Source organism: Cheilinus undulatus, linkage group 7 (assembly GCF_018320785.1).
Source record: "Cheilinus undulatus linkage group 7, ASM1832078v1, whole genome shotgun sequence".
In the NCBI taxonomy this organism is placed as follows: domain Eukaryota; kingdom Metazoa; phylum Chordata; class Actinopteri; order Labriformes; family Labridae; genus Cheilinus; species Cheilinus undulatus.
The window spans coordinates 25,393,875-25,417,247 of NC_054871.1; the positions used below are offsets into that span (position 1 = coordinate 25,393,875).

Sequence of the window (23,373 nt, forward strand, 5' to 3'; positions counted from 1 at the left end):
GCAGCTACACTCTCCATGTAAGGTGGTACAGCCAATGTAAAACTGCAAAAAGAAAAAACAAAATCTCTGTATTTTATCTTAGAGTAGGTGTGGCCACCTCCTAATCAGAACAAAGTAACAACACATGTCTAAGTATTTACCTGCTTATTTGAAGTTAGTTGCAAATGTCAGGTGGCTCAACCAGTGTCTAGGTGGTGAAGCTACAAGAAGTGTAAATATATGAAATAAATATTATCATTTAAAGCTCTAACAATACTTCATTTACTTCTGATAAGGTACATTAGTTATAGCATATCTGAAAAACAAAATGGTTTATTACAATTTTGCTCAGGTGTGCTTTCCATGTCTGGTTGTACAACCAAGATGAAACAGAAAAATTTTATTTTACAATAAAATTTTTCATTTTATTTAAAATATATGCATGTCCTCTTTCTAACAAGAATAAAAGTAACAACATTTGTCAAGCTTTTCCCTGTTTGATTTGAAATTAGTTGTAAATGTCAGGTGACGCACAATTGAATGAAGACTTATATGTCATTTTACAGTATAAAGACATGGTCGCAGTAAAATGCATCGGCAGATACGCGTAAATGGTCGGAAAAATACATTTTCCTGGTTTAGCATGGTAGAGCCCTGTGATTTAAGCTAGTGGCAAGGATGTTTTTGCCTCTTTAATCTGAGACTTATATATGCCATCTATTTCTAGCAATGCATTGCAGAACGGTTATTAAACATAAGTTACAACATTTGGTTTTGGTTCTGATATACACTGATAGTTCAGATTAGATTTTGTCAGATAGTTCTCGCATAGAATTCACTGAGAAGGATTCTGTGTTTAACAGTAGCCTACAGGCAGATAAGCACAAATGTATTAATGCAAATGCTATCACTCTTTTCTAATGTGGCCAGTTTTTGCTGTTCATGGTCAAGCTTACTTTCTCTTGCTAGTTATAAAGAGCATTGCAAAATATTTAAATATAGTTTGTTCACTCTAATTCAATACATACGGTAGGAAATATTCAAAACACCTCTCAATAAATAGGAAAGTAAGCATTAAATTGTACCCAATGAACAGTGACTAGAGTATTGCTTTGAAAACTACCTGACATGTGTCACACCAAAGCTGCTTCGTGACATCCTTTTCATCAGGTGTGAGGGGTATTTTTGTGACAGAGACAAATGATCCATGAAATTGTCTCTAATATGATGTTCTGCTTAAAGCCACAAAGTTTTCTTTTCCCGGCATGTTGTACTGGATCCCAGGGGAAAGGCAGACTCAATCAATTACTTAAAAGTTGTTGTGTTCACAGTGGCTAATCCTAATAAGTTCTAATGATTTTATAAGAACCTGTTGTAATGTACTTCCCTGGGCTCTGGGAAGAAACCTGTAAAGACTAACTACTGTTTTATTTTTTGGCATCAGATTGTGTACGTAGTACTTTTTTATTATTGTATTCTGTGGTCTTAAGCCTCCATTTCTGCGTAAACATAGACCTCCCTGCATTGCCTGCCTCATCTGCAATTCTCTTATCCCTCTATTCCTCTTTCTGTTGTTTGCAAAGTTAAGCTACATCAACTTATCAGTGTCCTCCTTAATATTTTAACAGGCGTGAAGCACAAAGTGTTCTGTACTGTCTCAACCTCCAAACACAACACACAAAAAGGGTCCAAAGAGCATTGCAAAGGCACAGTAGCATCTGCAAGCAGGCTGTGCTGAGCTTTACACATTGACAGACTTAAGAGGGGCTTTTTTTCTTTTTCCTGAGAGCTTTACAGAATCGTTTAGCTGGCTGCTCCTTCAGACGAGAAACTCTGGGGACAAATCTGAAATCTGAACATGTTTGTCTGAGTGTGCCTTAATATTTTAGGACTGAATGCTACACGCTGTGCTTGTTATCTCAGGGCCTACAAACAAATAAAATGTCCTCTTGGAAGAGTGCCATATCTACAAAACCTCTGCACTTTTTGCACCTTAAAGCTTCCTTTGAGCTCAAAGTACCTTAATTAAACAACAATACAATGCACTGTGCAGTGGAGCTATTTGGCTGCCGTGTATTAGTGTGTGAAAATATGAGTGAATAGATCTTGAATGTAAGGGATTGAGCTGGTTATCTACTTTGAATCTCTATTTTGCTCTTGTCCATCAGCCTACTTAAATCAGAGATTCTCCTGCTTCAGACAGAAAGGGTAAAACATGTGTCAGCATATAAATGATGCTGTTTGAATTGTCAAATGAAAATAATCAAAGGAAATCAAGTCTTTTTACTAGTGTTTCCAGTTTATGTAACGATTTCACTTTAATTTCATGATTTTAGTTCATATTCAAATAAACCACGGGCCTGTTATCTGTAGCGCTGATAAATCATTGATTCACCCCTCTCTTTCCTAAAAGGCTTCAGAGCTTTCATTGATTTCACTGCACTGCACAAATGTGTTTCCTGTGTGCTGCAGGAACCACATTAGTTTTCATTGGTCTGTATATCAGCCATGCACTCAGTTATTTCAGGCCGCTCTTGTGCCATTACTTTTTTCCAATAATTGAAAGGACCAAACACTTAAAGTAAAAACTGCTCATCTGTTTACTCCACTTATTGACTTTTGCTATTGTTTCTCTACTAATCCCTACTGCCTCCTTTAAAATCAGATTAAAAAAATACCCCCTTTTTTTTTTTTTTTTTTTTTTAATGCAAGACATACAATATAGACAAAGACCAAGACACGTAACAGGAAGGACAGGATAGAAAACATACAAGCAAGCTTTTACCATTTTGGGGATAGACGAAAAAACAAAACAAAAAGATGCTGTTCTTTGTGTGTATGAGGATGTGTGTTTGTATATTCACATTTTCTTTGTGAGAAAGTTATCAAGATGGTCAAAAGTGGTTGTCGGGCAGAGCACAGATGGTCAAGTGGTTTAAGGCGCTACCCATGTAGGCGGGCGGCCCGGGTTCAAATCTGGCCTGTGGCCCTTTACTGCATGTCTCTCCCCGCTCTCTTCCCTGTTTCCGAATCTATCCATTGTCCCTCCTCTGTCAAATAAAGGCATGAAAAAGCCCAAAATTAAATCTTTAAAAAAAGTGGTTGTCGGTAGTCAGAAAAGAGGGTGAAGAAATAAAGAAAGATCCAGTAAAAGGAGGTCACCCCCTAATTTTAACCCTAATAAACATGCAAGTTATGTGAAATGACCCAGGCTCTGTTTCTGTTAATCTTTTTCCTGAACGAATGAATCAGAGAGAAGGAAGAAACACTCAAGAGACTGAAAAGGTGTATACTGCAACCAACTTTATCAGGTTGTTTTTTTTTTCTTTTTTTATGCCAGAATTAGCTTCAAATAAAACTCTTTGCTAGAGTTATGATAAAGCATTTTTAACAGGAATATGATTCAGTGAAGTTATGGTCACAGGGTTGGGAAAATAAGTTGCAGCTGAACAGTTTCCTCACAGCAAGAGGTGCCAACAAGGCCCTTACCAGAAATGTTTATTTCTTATCTTTTTGCTGACTTACACAGTATAATTTTACTGTATAATTAAGTTGCTAGTATAGGCCATTATGTGCTTCTCATCCTACCAGTCCAGAAAGACTCTTTTAAGTTATATAGTCTCACTTTAACCCTTCAAAAACTGATACCTCAAATAGTTTTTGGAACTGAGATGTTTATTATACCATCTACTGAAATAAAAAAAAATGCCATAAATGTTTTTATATCACTTTTGATGCATTAGACATTTCTAGCAATTGATAATACACTGGTGGGCATTTTTATCATTTATCAGATTGTATACCAAAGGTTTTTAAAGAAATGATTGATCATGTTGATTGGATAGAGGTCTCACAAAACTTTGTATTAAATATGATACAATTATCTTTGAAGGGTTAAAGTTGCTTAGATTTGAATAATTTCATCTGATCATATCCTTGTATACTTTATTTCCCTTGAATGAATTTGCAACTAATCAAAGTCCCAGATAGCAAACCTGATTGTGTTTTCCTTGGGGCTGCTAATCTGGTAATCTGTTGACACCAACCAGTTCTCTCAAGTTTAATTTACTTTTTTATCTTCTGGTGATTCATATTTTTACAAGCAAAAATATACAGAATAAATGTTGTGTCTTGTCTCAATGTGGGTTGACATCTAAAAAAGTTTTTCCTCTGGCTTTTTCAGATAACTCCATGGGCTCCTTGGACTGTGAGTATATCGGTTGTATTTTCACTTATTTTATAACATTCAGTAAGTTTTAGACATAGAAAATTTATTTTGGGCACCACAAATAGTGATGAATGCTTTGGTGTTAAACTGAAACCATGTCTGCTCGACCAGGTGCTGCAGCTGCTCTTAACTTCCAAACAAACTTTCCTCTAGCATGTGGCTCTGCTTGTTTTAGCTGGGCTCATTTCTCTCCTTGATGAATTATCCCTCGATAAAAAAACCTCCCCAGGGCTGATTCTCTGTTAGTCTCTTTGTTTAATGAGGTCCAAAAAGAGAGAGAGAGATAGAGATAGAGAGCAAGCCACGGCACAGCTTGTTTGGTTGCGTAAAGCATGAAGCTAGTGTTGAATCAGCAGCCGCTGTGTTTTAGTTATTGATGTCGGTTATCGTGTCCCCAGCTCCAGAAATAGATGAGGCGGCAGTAATGCAGCTGGCAGAGATGGGCTTTCCACTTGAGGCCTGCAGGAAGGCGGTCTACTACACAGGCAACATGGGCCCTGAGATGGCCTTTAACTGGATCATAGCCCACATGGAAGAGCCGGGTAAGGGATCGTCACTGCATTTATTTTGACATGACAGAGAGATAAACAAAGACCATCCTCTTTCATAAAGCTGTTATTAGCTCACAGTAAATGAGTGCATAGAGTTACACAACCTAAACCCATATGCAGAAAAGTCTTAGTTTTACTGGAAGAAGAAAAAAACTTTTCACTACAGTCATATTCAGGGATGTTCACTTTTATTTACAGTCTAATGGGGGACATAAAGGTTAAGTTTTACCACCTGTTCTTTGAGCTGCATTAGAACCACTTTAATGGACTGCATGCACAAAACAAAGATGAACATGTGATATGTTTCTTTTACTTCTATTCAAGTACATTTTAACCAAAGTAACTGTACTTTAACTTGAATACAACAGTCTTGTACTTTTTTTCACCTCTGGTATAAAGACACCTATGTCTGGAAGGTCCAGTCACTGGTTAATCGGTATTCCTGGCTACCATTACACCATGAAAACAAAAGAACACTCAAAACAACTCCGAGAAAAAATTATTATAAAGTGTAAGTCAGGAGAAAGATATAGAACACTGCCAAAATGCTGAATATACCCCAGTCTTCAAAGCATACAGTGAAAGCTACACAGAAATGTTTTATAGACAACAAGGTGGATGGTTTGGAGTGGCTGAGTCGAAGCCCACACCTCAATCCAACAGAGAATTTGCCGCTGAACTTGAAAAGGGCTGTTCACACCCGATGCAATCCCTTGCAACTTGACAGAGCTTGAGCAGTTTTGCAAAGAAGAATGAAGTAAAATTGCAGTGTCCAGATGTGCAAGCCTGATTAAGATCTATCCACACAGACTCAGTGCTGTGATGGCAGCCAAAGGTGCATCTACTAAATACTGACATGAAAGGGGTGAATACTTATGCAGGCCCCTGTTTTACATTCTATTTTTTTATTTAATTGATATTACTCTGTAGAAATCACTTGGCTTTGACATTAGAGATTTTTTTTGGTTGATTTAAAAAAATCATTACAAGGCTAAAGCATCCAAGGGGGTGAATACTTTTTATAGGCACTGTAAGTTAAATTCTTAATTGTTATTTTATTTATTTTTTTTGTTTGTTTGTTTCATTGCAGAAAAGGTTGGCCTTTTTCTGTCATTCTTTTTAATGGGAGTGATGTAGTACATGCCTGAGTATGTCTTATTTAAGGTGCTGCATTACTTCCCTTAGCTGTATAGTGTGACAAAGGTTAATGGCTTTTCTGTTCAGTGAAATTAATCTAAAAGCCAGAATGTTTGAAATGTTTTAACTATGTTTCTGACTTCAGAAGTTGCTTTACTTAACCAAAATTTACAGCAAGGCAGTCAGAGGATAAACCTAAAAATTATGAGAAGTTTAAAGGTAAGCAGTTCATGGCAGGGGTCTTATCATCAAAAATAGTTGAGACAAAATAGAAACAAACAAACAAACAAAAAAAATAGGGCTTGATGTTTGTGTCTAAAATGAGTGTTAAGGGTTTAAAAGGCAACGTAACATGCAGAAACCAAAAATTCTGTTGACAGTGAGTCACAACAGAAAGAGCCCCTGTTCTTTACAAGCTTACTCCTCAGACTTCAAGAGTGGAGTAGGACATGTGAGCTCAGGGCAATGAATGAAGAAATATAATACTGCAGTCACATGGTGTTTCTTTGAGCCCCACACAAAGTTACATGTGAAGTTTGTGTGGGACTCTTATTTTCTGCAAAACATTGATGCTGCTAATCCGACAATCACTTCTGCTGCAAGTATACAATGCTGGGATTTTTTTTTTCTATGGGACCTTTTAAACAAAGCAAATACAAAGTGTGAGACAGACTACATCTCCTGCTCTTTCTTCACAGTCTATGTTGCCTTTGTAAGTGTCAGTCTTCTCATCCCTCTGTGTACTGTTGGTGTTTATCTCTGCACGTCTCATCACCACAAAATACAGTCAGATCTGACTTTGTCTATTGTAGATCTCTCAGCAGTAGTGATGCTCCTGTGAGGCGCGGACTCGTGTCTCTTTTATTTCTCTGGTCGTCTGTAAAGGGCCTCTACAGTGGAGGAGAAAAAGAGCAGCCCTGTGCCTGCTTTTAAATGGGCCTAATGTAACTTCAAAATGAGCTGCCTTCAGCCTCAATAGCATCAGTAAAATGGTTTGTCCCGCCTGCGGCACAGAGGTTACTTCTTTTTCTGCCTCTCCAATGTTAGCCTGAATAACTGTGCTATTAGCATTACATTTACCTATTATTTTATCGCTAAACTTTTCACTTAAATCTATTATGATGCCAAATGACTTTTTTCACTTATACACCTCTAAAGAAGGTTTAAACTCCTTGAAAGTGGTTCATTTCTAAAGCTGTGAGCAGACAATTTGACTCATTACTTTCTTATACAACCCCAAATTAAAATGTGAAGAGATAGAATGGGGGTAAGATATACACCAAAAACTGTTCTTATCAGGAATATTTTGTGAAAATGTTTTGTTTCTCAAAGAGAGTAGATAATAGTCAAAGGAATTTGCTTGTTTAAAAGATGTCTGTACAGACAAAAAGACTGATAACCCTGAATTTGGCAATAAATGAAGAGAGTGGGGTTCCTCCTTGTGAAATGAAGTCTGCAAGTAAAAGTTTTGTGTTTGGTGTCTACGTTATTAGCAGAGGAAGCTAGTTGAGAATCCTTTCCTTATAAAGCTACACTTCTCCTCCCAGAGGTTTCATACTTGAAGACAATCGTAAAACATTTTCAGCCAATATTCCACAACAAATCTGCCAATACATCTTGTTCTGCCACAGATTCTCCCATCCTCAACTTGAATATATTACTGGATTAGTTTAAAAATAGACCTAAAGCTACAGAATCATATTATCATTCTTTTTGTCTGTCTGTCTCTGTGATTTTCAGACTTTGCTGAACCTCTTACTCTGCCCTCCATGATCGATCCCGGTCCCTCCACCAGTGACAGCCCCATGGGTGCCACCCCGCTGGGCAACTCGCCCCCTGAGGAGAGCATCGCCATCCTCACCTCCATGGGCTTCCCCCGCAATCACAGCATCACAGCACTGAAAGCCACGGTCAGTCAACCGCCCACCCTGTTTAAGATCTCACTTTATGTTTTAATATATTCTCACCTACTTCTCTAGACAAATCTTTTATCCATTTGTTTATGTCTGCTGATTATTCAGATGGGTCTGTGCTCTCATAGATAACTGTTGGTTTATTAATCTCAGTTTATTAGTTTCTGCATTTACTCCTTTTTTCTCATCTGTTACACAAAAATGATGCATGGCACTTGATATCATTGATCTGTTTTGAATGACCAGAAAAAGGAGGCCATCATGGCCCCCATGACTGAACAGACACAAACAAGGGCACCTCCTACAGTCAGACTTCTGTAGGTGTTGCACATTCCTTGTGCTGTGACTCACAAAGACGACAAATAAATCGAGAAAAACTCTGTGGACAAAGAAGCACCCACATGTTATCATAATTATCTCTGCAGTACTAACAGCCACAGCTGTGACCGTATGACTCAGCAGAAAAAAGAGCTGTCTGACTTTCACAGTGGGAAACAAAAGCATCACTGGTCAATGACAGAGCAGCAGGTTTGTAAGAAGTAAGGGCTAAGAGAAGGTGAGATTATGTGAGGCTAGCTCTGTCAGTCATAAACGAGTCTGGCTGGCCTACTTGTTTGCTTTCCAGGCTACGAATTTAATAGGTCCTGCATGTCAGAGTGATTAAAGATGTCGACTCTAAATGCTGTTTACAAATAACCCCAGCAGCCATTGAGGTTTAGGAGCGGGTTCTGCCTCTTGGCATGCTGTGCCATTTTATCATCACGCCTCACAATATCTGAATTTTTAAAATTTACAGTATAAAAGTATTAATACTGAGTTATAAGATTCAAAGAGAATAAAGAAGTATGAGCTCTGACTTTTTTAAGTTCAGTTTTGAAATGCTCTTGCATTCTATGTTTCATATTTTAAACTATGCCTCCAGCATAAATAACCCTGCAATCTCTTACTAGGACACAGAAATTCATCCCAGGGTTCCTCTGTTCTCGACCCTAACATCAACAAACTCCCTGCCATTCATGCTGTTGTTGAAGTGAAATAAAAAGAACACACATTCTCCATGAGAGGGTAGGGGTGTGAGGAACAGAGGGTCTCATGGCTGATTTATTATTAGCTATAGATCAGTAAGATGAACTTTTTTTAACCTCAATGACCTGACTGGGAGAGAAAAAAAGCAACTTCACTCTGCCAGTCTAAAGGCAGACATTCTCCATGAATCACACTTCTATTCTGGATTTAAGTCAAGTGTCATCAAAGTGAATTCCACACAAATGGACACTTGCCAGCTCAAAGAGAAAAATCGTGCCCATTAATTTTCTTTGGCATTGGCAGTGTTTTTTAAAGATATATATTTTGGGTCTCTTTTGTCTTTATTGAGAGAGGAGGATAGAGTTGGAAAAAGGGACAAAAGAGTAAACGGGGGAAGCATGCAGGAAAGGAGCGGTAGGCCGGTATTGCTGCCAGCATACATGGGGTCCGGCCTAACCACTATGCCATCTCAACCCCCTGTATTTTATTTTTGTGAGCAGTATGTTTTCTTTATGCTTGTATTTTTTATGCTTTTGGTTAAGAATTGCTGCTTCTTTAACCAGCATGATTTGCGTCACAAGAAAAATACATTCCAAGAAAAACAATTTGCGATGCATAAAAGAAAAGATAAAACCTGACTAAACCCTTTTATCAGTGATTTCAAACTTTTTCTGCCATGCAACCCTTTGTTGTTCAACAGATGAACATATTTCAAGCCCTTATACTCCTTCCCATACACATCAACATGTAAAGATACATACAGTGCCTATAAAAGTATCACCACCTTGAGGTTTTACTCTTTTATTGATTTTATAAATCAATCATGGTTGATATAATTTGACCTTTTAGGAAAAAAACACAAAAAACTTGAAGGTAAAAGTGAAAACAGATTACTACATAGCAGTGTCAGTTAAATAAAATGTAAAATAATTGACTGCATAAATATTAACCCCCTTCAAGTCATTATTTAGTCGATGCACCTTTGGCTGCAGCCACAGCACTGAGTCTGTGTAGAAAGGACTCAATCAGGCTTGCACATCTGGACACTGCAATTTTACTCCATTCTTCTTTGCAAAACTGCTCAAGCTCTGTCAGGTTGCAAAGTACCCCATTTCGCTAATTGTGAGACTTCTAGCATCAGTTGCCTGGACCTTTGTTGATCAAACCTTTTTTGGTCAAAAGGCCAAGTTATTTTGGCCAAGATTGATTTTTTAAATCAATAAAAGGGTAAAACATGTTTTTGGCACTGTAGATATAAACTAAACACACTTTCAGACATGCCCTTTGCTAAAAGGTTCTTATTTATAGAATTCATCTCAAAATATGTCTGCAAATTGTAGGAAGCAATTAAAAGTGATACTGCAACATGACAATGGCAAATGTTTAAGATGTAACAACAGTCATTGCTTCAAACAGACTTTTAAAATTTTCCTCTCTGAAGATGAACAGCTCAATGAAACAAAAAAGATGAAAATCTTCTTTTAAGATTTATATTCCCATTCCTGCAGTAATTTTAATGACTAGTGTGGGCTTGTTTTGTGCTACAGATCTTCTCAAGCCAAGCTGTGAGCCTGCTGCGCTTTGTTCATTTTCATTGACCGGCTTTGATCTGTGTTTTGTTTTGGTTAAAGCGACTGCAGCAAAAGATCTCACACTGGTAGGATGTGGCATAAGGAGGGAGTGTGGCTCTACTCATTACCCATTGTTGTACAGTTAAGGAGAAGCTGAGGGTGAGATTTGACTCGTCAGATTTTTTTGCCTTTATTTAGTGGTTGTGACGTCGGGTGTGGAGTCATTGTTTGCCCTTGCCTCACCCTGTTTGCCATGATTTGGTAGCAGTGCAAAACAGAGTGCATTGTTTGGGCCCCACTTTGGGCATCACTGCCCTGTGTGATTCCACCTTAAAAAAAGCTGTTAATTAGGCGTTGGCATTTGCATCACTGATTCTTGTTGCTGGTATACTAAATGCGTTTTTGTCTGTGAAGCCAGTGAACTAAAGTAACCCTAAATCGCTCTTTCAGAACAATAACCTTGAGCGAGCACTCGACTGGATCTTCACCCATCCAGAGGAAGAGGAGACTGACGCCCTCTCAGACATGGCAGACACAGAGCCGAACGACAACGCTTTCTCAAATGCAAACTCGCACAGTGACTCCACGCTGTCTCCAGACAGAGACACGTCGGGCCCTCGGATCAAAGATGGACCAGGACGTGAGTCACTCAGCATGATTAATATAACTGATTGTATCCTTAAGGCTTTATTTGTTCTTAAATCTGTCTTTTTATCACCTTTACTGATGATGAGCAGAATCACAAATCAATTTTTATAGGTCATTGTAAGCTTTTAAAAAAATTTTAAGTCAAGCAGAAGCCTCTAGATTATTAAGCATCACTCGGAGCTGCAGCACTCAGAAATAAACATGTGCTAAGAGTAAAATGTAAGAGGGAGTTTTTTGCCTCCTGTTTTTAAACTCTCCTGGATGTTGATGAAAGTTCACAGGTTAGCTTACACTCAGCTTTAATTACTGCTTGCCACTTTCACACAGAGTGTGGTGCTGCTGGGTGCTGGCGTGCTCTGCCAGACCAGCTTCAGGCGCTGCAGCAACAAAAACAATGCTGATGAATGCCAGATGTTTACATGTGCTACTGCTGAAGATGTTAAATCAAACAGGCTATGAAGTCTGACATTTACTAGTTGTTTGTTTAGCTGCTGAAATTGATCACACATTCTCTATGTGACTACTGTCCCCTTTTTTCCAGGTTATGAGCTGTTTGCTTTTATTAGCCACATGGGAGAATCCACCATGTCTGGTCATTTTGTCTGTCACATCAAAAAGGAGGGAAGGTGAGTATTGTATTTGTATTTATTCAGATCATTGTGGTACAAAATTGACAGCATAAATGTATCACAGTTGCTTTTATTTGTAGCTTTTGCTGCTACAGTTCTGAATAATTTAACATATAAAGTTTGAATATTTTACTTTCTTCCTGTAGGTGGGTGATCTACAATGACCACAAAGTATGTTTGTCAGAAAGGCCTCCAAAAGACTTGGGCTACATCTACTTTTACCATCGACTGTCCAGTAGTTAAACTAGAGTCCCCCTCACCCTCCGTGCAACCTTTAAAGAAACAGTCGTTCACCTGCAGACGGCTGGCACACAACCTTAACAACAGCTACAGTGGAAATGATGTAAAACAACCTCTCTGACCAGCTGCTTGCCTTACCATGATGTCATTCAGGATCAACCAGGAGCACTGGTCAAAAAAAGGGAAAGCAATGTGCTTTTTGTGCATTTTGTTATGTTCTGCTTTAAATGTATATATATATATATGTGTGTTTGTGTTTAAGAAAAGACATTTTCTAGCCAGTGTAGGTTCAGAGGGATGTGTGCAATTTCTACTTCTGGAGTGCTCTGCACACAAAATAATGCCACATATCAAATCACATTGTTCCTTCTCTATGCCTTCAGCTACTGTGCCAGTATCTTCAAAGTGGTACATTTTCTACATGTATATTGAAATGGAAGTGCTTCACTGCCAGCCCTGAAATGCTCTGAAACTGCAACAACAAACAACACATTACTGTGCTGCGGGTGGCTCTGCATTCTGCACTGAAATAAAAAACATTTCATTTCAACTCTCATCCCAAGGAAATTAAAACATCCAGAATAAAAACATATTTGTAGCTGAGAGAAATTAGCAATATACTGTGTGCTGAATGTTTCAGACTGAGAGCACCATGAATGAGTGTTGGCTTAGTTTAAAAGACAGTGCTACTAGCTGAATTATGGCTCACACCTGCCCCAGTTTTAGTTGAAGATTGTTAAATTGAGTCCCTTTTTAAGGAGAAACTTTGAGGTACACTTGCTGAGTTATCAACATTGAAGTATTTTTTCTTCTTTGTAAGCACTTTTTCTCTAAAATGAGCTCATAAGATGCAGTCAAAGTGGACTTTATTCACCAGCTATAAGCAATTGAATGTTATTTCTTCAACTTCAGCACTGCTGAACCTGAAAATCCTTGAAGTGGCCATTAGTGGATATAGAGATTACAGTATTACTTACAAGTGATGCCTAAATTAAGCAAAGCTGTGCTTATTTTGAGACCATATCATTAGTGTTCATATAGAAGCTCTTCATCCTGCAGTGAACTTCTTTCATTAGTTATAAGTAATTTCATTGTTGGCAAAACTTTTTCTCTCACATGCAGGCATTTAGTTCAGTTCATTTCATTTATCACTTCAACAGTTTTAAAGTGCAACCCAAAATTTCAATATGAATGTTTGATTTGACTTGTTGCTGCTCTTTCCTGGTCCGTTAATCCAGATATGCACCTGAACTGCTGTCATGTCTAAAGCAATACATGCACTACAGCTATGAAGACTCAGTCTTGTTGTATGATAACAGCTGTACAGTGATGTCTCCTCCATGTGCAGTGTTCAGTAAAAGACATGCTGCAGTGCTGAATGTAACATTTTACGGTGCTCACTGCAACTTCAAACCTCCTGTTCAGCTTTAATAGTCAGAAACAATACTTAATGTAACGCTGGCCCTCAATATCACCTCATGCTGGATCACCCTCCGTTTCCGTACCCTTCTCCTTTATCCATATATTTATAACATACTGGACAGATTAAACAAACATTATGATCTTATTTAGCTGTGAATTTATCACCCACTTACTCTTAACAACATCTCAGTTGGTTAGTTTTATTTACAACCTACATATGGGGTACAAAAACTGGACTTGACTCTTATTTTTTCGTTGTGCACTAACTTGTAAATTTTAAAGAGGAGCTCTGTGTAAAAACAAGACTTAAGAGTATTTTCTGCAAATTTCTTGGTAACTTTGGAGTCCTGATGTTTTTTGATTCAGAGACCCATCTTAATGCATATCTATTTAACATTATCCCGGAGAATATATTGAATTTCTATGAGTGTCCCTAAAGGTCTGTGTTTCAGCAGTGGCCCCTCTTTGGTAAACACTGTGCCTACATTTCCCTTAGTTTCAGCTTATCTCAACATCTGTCACCTTCATCACTAACTACTTGATAAACTGCTGCTTTGTTCATCTTCTATGCAGCAGTAACTCTAAAAGATCTCTCTATGCAACTCTTAAGTTTCTGCTCTCTTCCTTTTGTTTTTTTGTTATTATGGTCAAATTCCAAATCCTCCTGTCAGACTGGTCTAAAATCTGATCTTCATCAGAGGTGGATCAGAGATAAACCTGTCGCGTTCTTTGATAATGTTTAGTTAGAAATGTCTTGAGATACTCTGTGCAATCATTTTTGCTTTTCTCAGCACCTTTTGTTCCCTGTTCTGATAGTATGATTGTTTTGTATTGTATTTGTCTTCTTGTTTTAGCTTTCCCACCAGCTTGGTCTCCATTCTTTTCCCCCTCTTTGTTCAACCTAACAGTTCAGCTTGTCACAAAGAAAGCTTTTTCGCTGTCAGCATGTGCACTAGACGTTGACATTTAGTCATTTGGATTGTACAATTGTACTTTTGTGAGTTTTATTCTCTTTTATCATTTAACTAAATGTCAGAAAGGTTCTCCTGTTTTTACTCTTTTGCCTTTTTGCAAACAAGTTTGTGCCAATTCTGTAGTTTTCATGACATAGGTTTCTGAAGGAATTATTTTAAGTTGACTTTTGTAATGTATGCGTTTATCAAGAAATGGCTTTGGTGTATGTGAAGAGAGTCCTGACAGTGCACTCAATGGCACTGTTTACTTACCAGGTTTGGATAATTTAATAAACTACACCTTTGTTGAGACTTGTCTTCTTTAAAAATAAAAACTTGACTTCTTCTTTCAGGAAATTAAAGACACTGGAGCATAGAATATATAACAACAGTTTATTTTAAAAGGTTACTTTCATATTGTATGTTTCAAAGGTGCTAATGCTTTCCTTGTGATTATACATGGAGTAATATGCATTATATTAAGTGTTTCAATAAACCAATTACTGTATATAAAGTATATAATTTATAGGTTCATTCATCAAAATATCATTTTATTCATACATTTCTGATGCATTGATAAATAAACCAGAACAAACTGCTTTTGTACACAGGTTGAATTAAAGGAGTGAGGACAGAGATGCACACGCATGTACTGATAAACATTATGAACCCCAACCAAGGATGCTGTTAATAATGTATTATAAATGCTTTATAGAGCCTGAGCATGATATTAAATGCAAGGAAATTAAACTTGGCTATAAATATATTATAAGCACACTCACAAAGCAATACGTAGAAAAAAATAAAAACTCGGGTGCCTTTAAATAGACAGCCTATCACACTACAGGCTAGACTCTACATGTTTGATCTGCAATCTACTTTGTTATGATGGGAAGTTATAAATTAAATGAGGTGAAAATTATTTTATTAGCCATTTACATTCAAATTTCTGTCATTTTTAATACCTTTATTCTACATATAAGGTACATTTAAACTATGTATTCAAATGGGCGTATACTCAGTGGCATCAGCAAGTAGATGGTGAAGCAGAGTTTTGAAGCACAACAGTGGTGGCTGTCATATTAAAAAAACCCAGACAGCTCTACTGAAGCCGGGTATACACTGAACAGTTTCAAGCCAACTCTGTAACAGTTGTGGCAGAATGTCAGCTCACTCTGTGCGACTGAATCACTTAGGACACTTAGGAAGAAGTAGGGATGAACAGTGAAAAAAAATCTGTGGTTTCCTTTGGAGAAGTCTCCTGAATGTATCTAGTCATGTTCCTGCTCTCCCGCCATCTTTCTCTCTATTGCACACAAACAACTTTACTCTTCGTGTAAGCTGGAGGTCCACGCGTTGGCATATTTCCTGTTCATTTATTTCCATTATTATAGCAGGAGAGCTTAGGAAGTCATTCCTGCTGCTGTTATGGTGATTTAGGATGTTGTGTGACTGTTTACGAGGGAAAAAATACCCCAAAGTTGAGGATTCTGCTTGTGGCTCGGCTCTCTCTGTGGGAGTGTGTGGAATCTTATGACCAAAATATCAAACATGTCAGAAATCCATCTGACCAGTTGGGAGTAGCTGGTCAGGCCATAGTTGGGTCACGGTCAGTCGTCGTATCTCCCTGTACACTGCACGAAAAACAACACACGATCTGACTGACAACTGCCACAACTTCAAAGTGAGTAATGCAAAATTCGTGTCTGTATCGGATGAAATTCGCAGTGTACGCCTGGCTTTAAAAAGTGACAAACTTTGCAGTTTAGCTGAGGTGCAGCTACTTTGAATTTCAAAAAATGCCTTTAGAATTGATGGATAGGCCTTGGAGGGAGGGGGAACTGAACATGTCCATGCCCTCCTTCCGGCTGTCCCTTATCAGCTACAACAACAACTTCAACAGACGGTTTCAATAGGGAAATGAAGAGATAATGTAGAAGAAACAAGCAGGTTTATAACTGACTTTTTAAAGACACTGATTATTTATAAACTCTGGCAAAAGCACCACATTAACCACAATCTTAGAGTGGCACGGCCACACCTATGATTGGTTAAGATGTAAATTTCAGCTGTGGGCTGCTACAAGTGAAGCTAGAGATAAAGTGGGTGGTTACTGTTGGGTTCTGTTGTGACCACAAATAGCACCACATCTGTCACTTGGCACCAGGTAAGCCAGCAGAAAGAAAAACTGTTGCAGTAGACTGTTTCAACCTGTGGAGGGCAGTGGCTATGCCCATTTTTAACTCTAAATGAAGAGTTTAAATACTTTGTGTCAAGATTTGGACCTTAACCAACCAATAATACGACTAAACCCCCATACACTAAGGTTTTCATCTGAAAAAAGTGGTCTGAGGTTTTAGTTATTCTTTAAAGTTGGTCTTTTACAGCTGAGCCTTACGACTCCTGGAAAACCACCAAAACCCACACACCTGCCATTTAGATTAAGTGCCATCATAACGTAATCAAAGCAGGTGAATTACATTTACAAAATCACCCCTTTATAGTGTTTACCAATGGGTGTAGTAGACATTTACTTTGTCCTTTGAACCAGGCTGTTAATATGTTAATGTCTGCTGGATCTAAATGGGACTTCCTTTTGGAGCCAGCCTCAAGTGGACACTTGAGGAACTGCAGCTTTTTGCACTTCTGCATCGTCCTCATTTTTTGAAGGCTGCTGCCTGGTCAAACAATACAGGTATTAATTTATCTGATTTTTTCTTTTCTCCCTGTCATAATTTTGAAAAGATAATGTCTGCTTCTGCTCACATAAAGAGGATTAATTAAGTTTTAGCACGGTAAAAAAAGGAGAAATATGGAATAAAATAACTGCTAAAGGATAACAGCGTCTTTATGAATGTGTTTATAACAGTTTATAGACATTCTGTCTAGCTCAACACTAAAAAGCATGGGTACTGTATCTTTATGGGCTGGGGTTCTCTAAAGTGTCATCTGTACATTTATCATTTTCAGAAGTCATAATTACAAAATTTCTACATAATATAACTATAACCAGTTGTAGCAATGTGCCAGTATTTCTCAGCTCAAGCCTTGCACGCTCACTAGCTCTATGCAAGAAAAAGCCTTGTGTGTAGATTAGATACTGAATATATACATCACTTTTGTCAAGGTTACAGAGTTTTAAAAGTGCATCGTAGAAATATTGCAAGGAAACTTCATGATATATTTCATGTCTCTGATAGTGGGAGAGAAAGAAAGCACTTCCATGTATTTCATGCATACAAATGAAAAAGCATTCAAAAAATAAATGTAAAGCATCTAGCATGCGATCAGCCTTTATCTGTTTTATCTTTTTGAAGCATGCGTTAAGCTAGGTCAGTTCACCTGAGAAGGTCCAAAAGTAGGAAGTTTCTACAAAAAGAAAACGGTCACCAGGCATCCTATCTCAGTGCACTGCAGTATGATGTGCACTGTAGAAGTTTAGATCATTAGCCAGCAATTTAAGATCTCTTTAAAAAAATAAGTTTTTCTTTTTTAAACACAACTACAAATGCAAAAAAGCAAAGGCTTACAACCTCATAAGAAAACTAGAGTTGATTTGGAAATCACAATTTAACAGACATCATGTTTTAGTTTGTAAAGATAAAGGTTGACTCAAAAGACAACTGAGAGGAAATCGTATTTATGTTTTAAATGGAGGGATACTGGCCTGAGGAGTAACCTCCAGGTAACTTATTAATCTTTCATGGAATGACAACAAACAGGTGGAGGGATGGTTTACAGAAAGAAAAGTGGATGTAGGTTTTGGGTCTGGTTAGAATCTGTTCTGTATACAAATGGATATGAATACGTGTTCTGCATTATCCTCAGTGAGCCTTCAGCCAGCAGCATTTGCAGACACCAGGAGTGACTATGGTGGATGCTGGTGACAGGGAAAAACAAAACACTCTACTGAAGAAGTTAAGCTATGAAGCCGTAACATAGATGCAAAAAACATAAAAACTGTGCTAGCTGCTCTGTTATGCTGCAAGCCTGCTCAGTGGGGCTCACTGACAATGCTAGCATGCCAATGGTTGGCAGGTATAAAGTCCAGACTCAGGCTGTGTCTCACATTAATCACTCATTCCTGCTTTATTAGAGAGAACTGGAGAGAGAGCTCACTGATCACCCTTATAAACACTGTCAGATGGGCTACTTGTTGTAGGTGGACTCCAAAAACCTGGAAATGTGTTAGCATCTTTTTACACCTGATATTGTCGTCTCAACGACTATGGTAGCTGGTAGAGCCACTGTAATAAACTATACAGTATCTTGAATAATGCTAACAAGTGGCTACCTAGGTGTACAGAATTTGTCAGAGACACTCAACTCATAGTCCACCTTTCAGCTGGGGCGCTAAAATTACTCCGACTTAAAGCTTGCAATTTGTTGATCACTCTTAGAAAAGTCCTCTATAGGAAAGGTAAGAGAATAAAACAAGGTTGGAAGTTTAGTGGTGGTGACGCTGACACCAGTCGACCATGGGTTCATTATAGTGTAGCATAAGCTTTTTTACTTTCACTGCTTCCGTTTACACTACAAAAATGATGAAAGAAGTGTTCATTTGTACCTTAATGAACAAAAAGTGCTAGTATCTTCACTTTTTGCCACAGAGCTAATTTTCACTAATAGTCCAAACACCAATGGAAAACCCCATAGAATTATAATTGTCACCATGCTAGCTTCCACTCTACCCTCCACCACCCTATTACATTATTGCTGTTCTTTCATTCATCACAATATGGTAAATAATTATGTTAGTGATGCATTGTGGGATACTCTTTAAATATGAAGTTATATTGATATCAGACACAGCAATAATTTAAGGTAGGGATATGAATAATAAATCCAACGTGAGAATCTTTAAATTTGTACGTTTTTAGTTGTAAAACAATAACTGGAATTTTAAATGTGGACCTTGTGATGATATCAAACTTCAATACATTCAAATTTTCAATCACTGAACAATATGTCAGTGCAACCCTTTTAAAACTTTTAAAGCTATTTAAAAAGACCATTCCTGTGACAAACATTTATGATCTAATTTTACAGTGGAGCTAAAGCTCAAGTCAGAGAACCAATAAAGTCAGAAGGATTCATGATTGGGAGAGATGCATGTTTGTACTGAATTTCATATCAGTAAATAAATCAATATTCTGAAATATTTCAGTCTTGAGTGGTAACTAACAGACCAACTTTTCTATCAATTAAGCTGTGCAGCTTGCATGGCTGAGAATGACTTATTTGGAGTCCAAATTATTATTTAAATATTCAATGAGAATGGAAAGTATCAAGAGCAGGACCACAACTCAACCATGCTTTCCTGCATTTCCATAAAGCCAGACTAACCTCCTGCTCTTCTTTCATTCCCACCCACCGTTCAGTTTCTTTCCTTCTTCCTATCTGTGGGGCCCTAAGAGGGTTTGCTGTGGCCGCAAATTCCCTAAGCCTCCCAAAACTGAGCTTAGAAAGACGGTAAACATCTACTGAATCAGTTTAATAATTCCGACATTATTAATAGTTTTCAAAGAACATCCTGTTGATGTTGTGGTCCTTGTTAGTGAGGAGAGCAAAGATGAATACATTGGTTGCAATGAGAATACACAAGACTGCATTGCATTTTTGTTATCATAACCATAATAAAGTTGCCTTGACAGTGAATATATGATCTACTTTGACCTCATTGCCTTTGCTTTGTGAAGCCATATGAGCATTCAAATTGTTAGTGGCATGTACAACTGGAAAGGAGAGTTTTCTCCACAGAGTGCATTAAAGGTGAGTCTCTGGGAGAACAAATGTAGCAGAAAGGTGAAATAAAACATGTACTGTATCTGATGGCACAGTTTGATGTATGGGCATGAATTTGTGGAGCAACTGAGGTCAAAGACGTATTATTCCACAATGATGTTCTAAAACATGAAGGCTACAGTTTAGAGGGATGCTGTTTCTGTGTATTTGTGTGTTTCTGTTTCAGACCATGACATCAAAGCGCTACAGCTGAGGAAATGAATGGCTCTTGAACCAGTCTCTGGTCTCCCCTGATAGCATTCTCTTAAAGTACTGAATCACCTCTTCTTTTGTCCACTGAGGCAGACAAAGACAAACTCAGAATGGCAACATAAAACATGACCTCTTGCATAGGATCTGAATATAGAAACTCACTTCTCTACAGACTGTGGACACATACATTACAGTAAGGTGCTGAGCTAAGCAGTACAACAGATTCTCTATCATTTACTTTGCTGCTGTTCACTGCATGGAGGGTCTTTCAAACTAGTGACACAGGAGGGACTGTTTGCCTAAGCATGCTTTTCAAAGCCTTTGCTTCTGAGGTGTTCCAGATGTATTATCTGAGATAACTGGCTCCTTACATGTGGGGATATTTTCTCCTATCATTAAGTAAAGTTTATGGATGCTAAAGCACAAACATTTGAAAAATGTGCAGCTTCCTGCTCAAGCCTACATAAATATTTAAATTGTGCATGATGGCTGAGGCAAACTGATTTAATTAAAAGTGTGAGCTTCCCTGCTTGTGGAGGCACAGCAAAGATAAAAATGACTACATTAGGAAATATCCCAAACTCTTTAAAGTCTTGGCTTGCAGCAACACTTTTTTCTTTTACCTGTAATGCTATTAAGCTGTATTGAAATGAATACAGTTAGGAAAATGGGAGAACGATATGAGAGCTTCTAAAGCCATCCCAAGAGGACAAACATTTTTAAACCTGTTAAAACTTTCTCCCATTAGAGAGAAATTTGAAAGTTTCCACACTAATGAAGGTTTGAAGGATCAGTGTTGCCCAGAATTGTTGAGTATTTCTCCTCTCAGTAAGCATAAAGGGAACAAACAAAAGCCAGGAGCCAAACAAATAAATAAATAAACAAAAATAAATAAACACAACAAAATAAAGATAAATGGCTCAGACAGCTTTCAAGTTCAGAAGATGGCAGTTATTTAAAGAAATCAAAACCAGTCTGAACATGGCTTAGTGTTTTTGTGTTGCCATAAAAATAGCATAAATAAATATTGTTGTTCGCATGCATTAGAGTAAGGCTTTACAACCTGGCTTGCACATTCCACCCGGGTTGAGGAAGTTATCTGTTTGTCTGAAGTGCAAAGGGAAAACTTCTTAAAGTATGTTATTTTTTTAACAAGGATCCATCTATGAAAATGCTTATTCATGCAGTATTATTATTCTCCATTGAAAAGAGGATGAAAACAAGCCAGGAACCCAATCAGGAGTTCCAGGTCATACGGTGCAGTCTTTATCACTCGCTCACTAAATCCATCCTTTAGGAGGGTGAGACAGGCTCGAGTCTTTGAAAGTAATTGGATAATGAAACCTTTTTTTTTCCTCGAGACCTCTTCTTTTCTCTGCAAAGCAGCATGTGAGGGTTCCTCTGTGAGACTCTGTGGGAACTGTCTGTCGGCATGTCTCGCTGGCTTAGCTCTGTTCCACTGGATGAGTCAGTTTTTAATTGATGTGTTCTCTAAGGCATTGCTCGTACAATCTTTGCCCGTCCTTGTGCTCTTCAGGGAAATCACAAATTGCAGTGCAAATCCATCACAAAGCAGTCACTTCAAGCACTTGGAAGAACCTGTCCTCAGGACTGCTCCAAGGTACTTGGGCCAAAAATATAGCAAGTTTGTCATCTGACGTCTGTAGTTAATTTTGACATGCATAAAAACCACACTTTGTCTCTTTACATCAGATTGGATCCATTCTGATGTGTGCACTTTGGGCTTTGGCTGAAATCAAGAAGTAAGTGAGGACTGGGAGATGCAGCTACCTCCCACTGCTCAAATGTCAAGGTTGAAGGCTTTCATGAGAAGATCCAGGTCACCAATATTTGCAGCCTGGAAGAGTTCAGGCTGGTCCATCATGGATAAAGATATCCTCAGAGCAGCCCAGATGTTTCCAGACATCACCTGGTGGTTCTGCTGGCGACTCCGGCTTTTCCTCTGAAGGCTTAAGGCAGTCAGGAAGTTACTGGCCGCCTCTCTGAGAAAGCAAAAATAGGAACGTTCAGTTTGATTTAGGGCCTTCAATGTGATTCTTAAAACTTATATGGTTTCATGGAGCTGAGGAATTTGGTTCATCATAACAGTCTATTTCTTTAATGGCAGTAATTACACATCCATCTAAACAGCAAGGGTGTTTTCAGTCATGACGAAACATAAAAAAGTTCAATCTAACCTAAATGGTGGCGTTTTAAACACCATTTGTACGTTGTATCACCAGATAGACAGATTAAACTAGGGCTGAACAATTTAAAAAAAAAATCTAATTGTTATTGTTTTGAGTCATATTACAAATTTGATATAAACTGTTATCTTAGAGGTAATGACTTTTTTTTATGTCATTCTCATAAAGATTTAGAAAAAGTGAAAAAATAAGGAAAGTAGGTTTTTTTCTTATTCTAAAAAAAATCACTTGAATGTTGTGTGTGTTGTGTTGAGAATAACATCTTTACTGCAAAAAAATACTGCATTGTTATTTTGACTCACATTTCAGGTTAAAGAAATATTGTACCTTCTGCAACCTGAAAATTCCAGCTGGTCATATTGTGATTTAATATAAATTTTGATTAATTGTCAAGCCCTCTTAAACATGTTGTCTTACATTGAGTTGGAGTTTACAGAGTTTAAATGTAAGAGTAAAATTGAGTTTATACAACTTAAACAGGCTAAGTACCTGCTCCTAAACAAATATTGTTTTTCAGTTATTACTTAAAAAATGAATTTAATCATTCAACTGCCTGAAGTATTTTGAGTTTTATTAACTCAACAGGGACTGCAGTTTCCTTTTTATTGAAGCCCGTTTCTGCCAAATGAAAAAGAAAAACGTCAAAGTAAGACAATTCTTAAAAAAAAAGAAAAAAAAAAAAAAAATCCCAAGTCATAACTATGGGATAAAAGGTCAAAGTTATGAGATAATAAGTCAAAATTATGAGCTACGAAGTCATAATTATGAGATAAAAAGTCAAAATTATGAGATAAAAATTGAGATTAAAGACATTTATGACTTTTTACCTCATAATTTCAAGTTTTTATGAATCATTTTGACTTTTTATCTCA

General features: G+C 37.7%; 2 protein-coding genes across 9 annotated transcripts in view; one reads left to right on the forward strand and one right to left on the reverse strand.

Moving 5' to 3' along the window:
- Nucleotides 1-14,607, forward strand: part of usp13 (ubiquitin specific peptidase 13) — a 42,427-nt gene extending 27,820 nt beyond the window's left edge. For all 6 annotated transcript variants that reach the window (XM_041792268.1, XM_041792269.1, XM_041792270.1 and 3 more), the window contains exons 16-21: nucleotides 4,163-4,186; nucleotides 4,606-4,749; nucleotides 7,636-7,805; nucleotides 10,856-11,045; nucleotides 11,595-11,679; nucleotides 11,829-14,607. In XM_041792268.1, the coding sequence (XP_041648202.1) occupies nucleotides 4,163-4,186; nucleotides 4,606-4,749; nucleotides 7,636-7,805; nucleotides 10,856-11,045; nucleotides 11,595-11,679; nucleotides 11,829-11,925 (710 nt within the window). In that variant the 3' untranslated portion in view covers nucleotides 11,926-14,607. The remainder of the gene's footprint in view (nucleotides 1-4,162; nucleotides 4,187-4,605; nucleotides 4,750-7,635; nucleotides 7,806-10,855; nucleotides 11,046-11,594; nucleotides 11,680-11,828) is intronic.
- Nucleotides 13,665-23,373, reverse strand: part of pex5la (peroxisomal biogenesis factor 5-like a) — a 135,358-nt gene continuing 125,649 nt past the window's right edge. For all 3 annotated transcript variants that reach the window (XM_041792275.1, XM_041792274.1, XM_041792273.1), the window contains one exon: nucleotides 13,665-22,297. In XM_041792275.1, coding sequence (XP_041648209.1) covers nucleotides 22,096-22,297 — 202 coding nt within the window. In that variant the 3' untranslated portion in view covers nucleotides 13,665-22,095. The remainder of the gene's footprint in view (nucleotides 22,298-23,373) is intronic.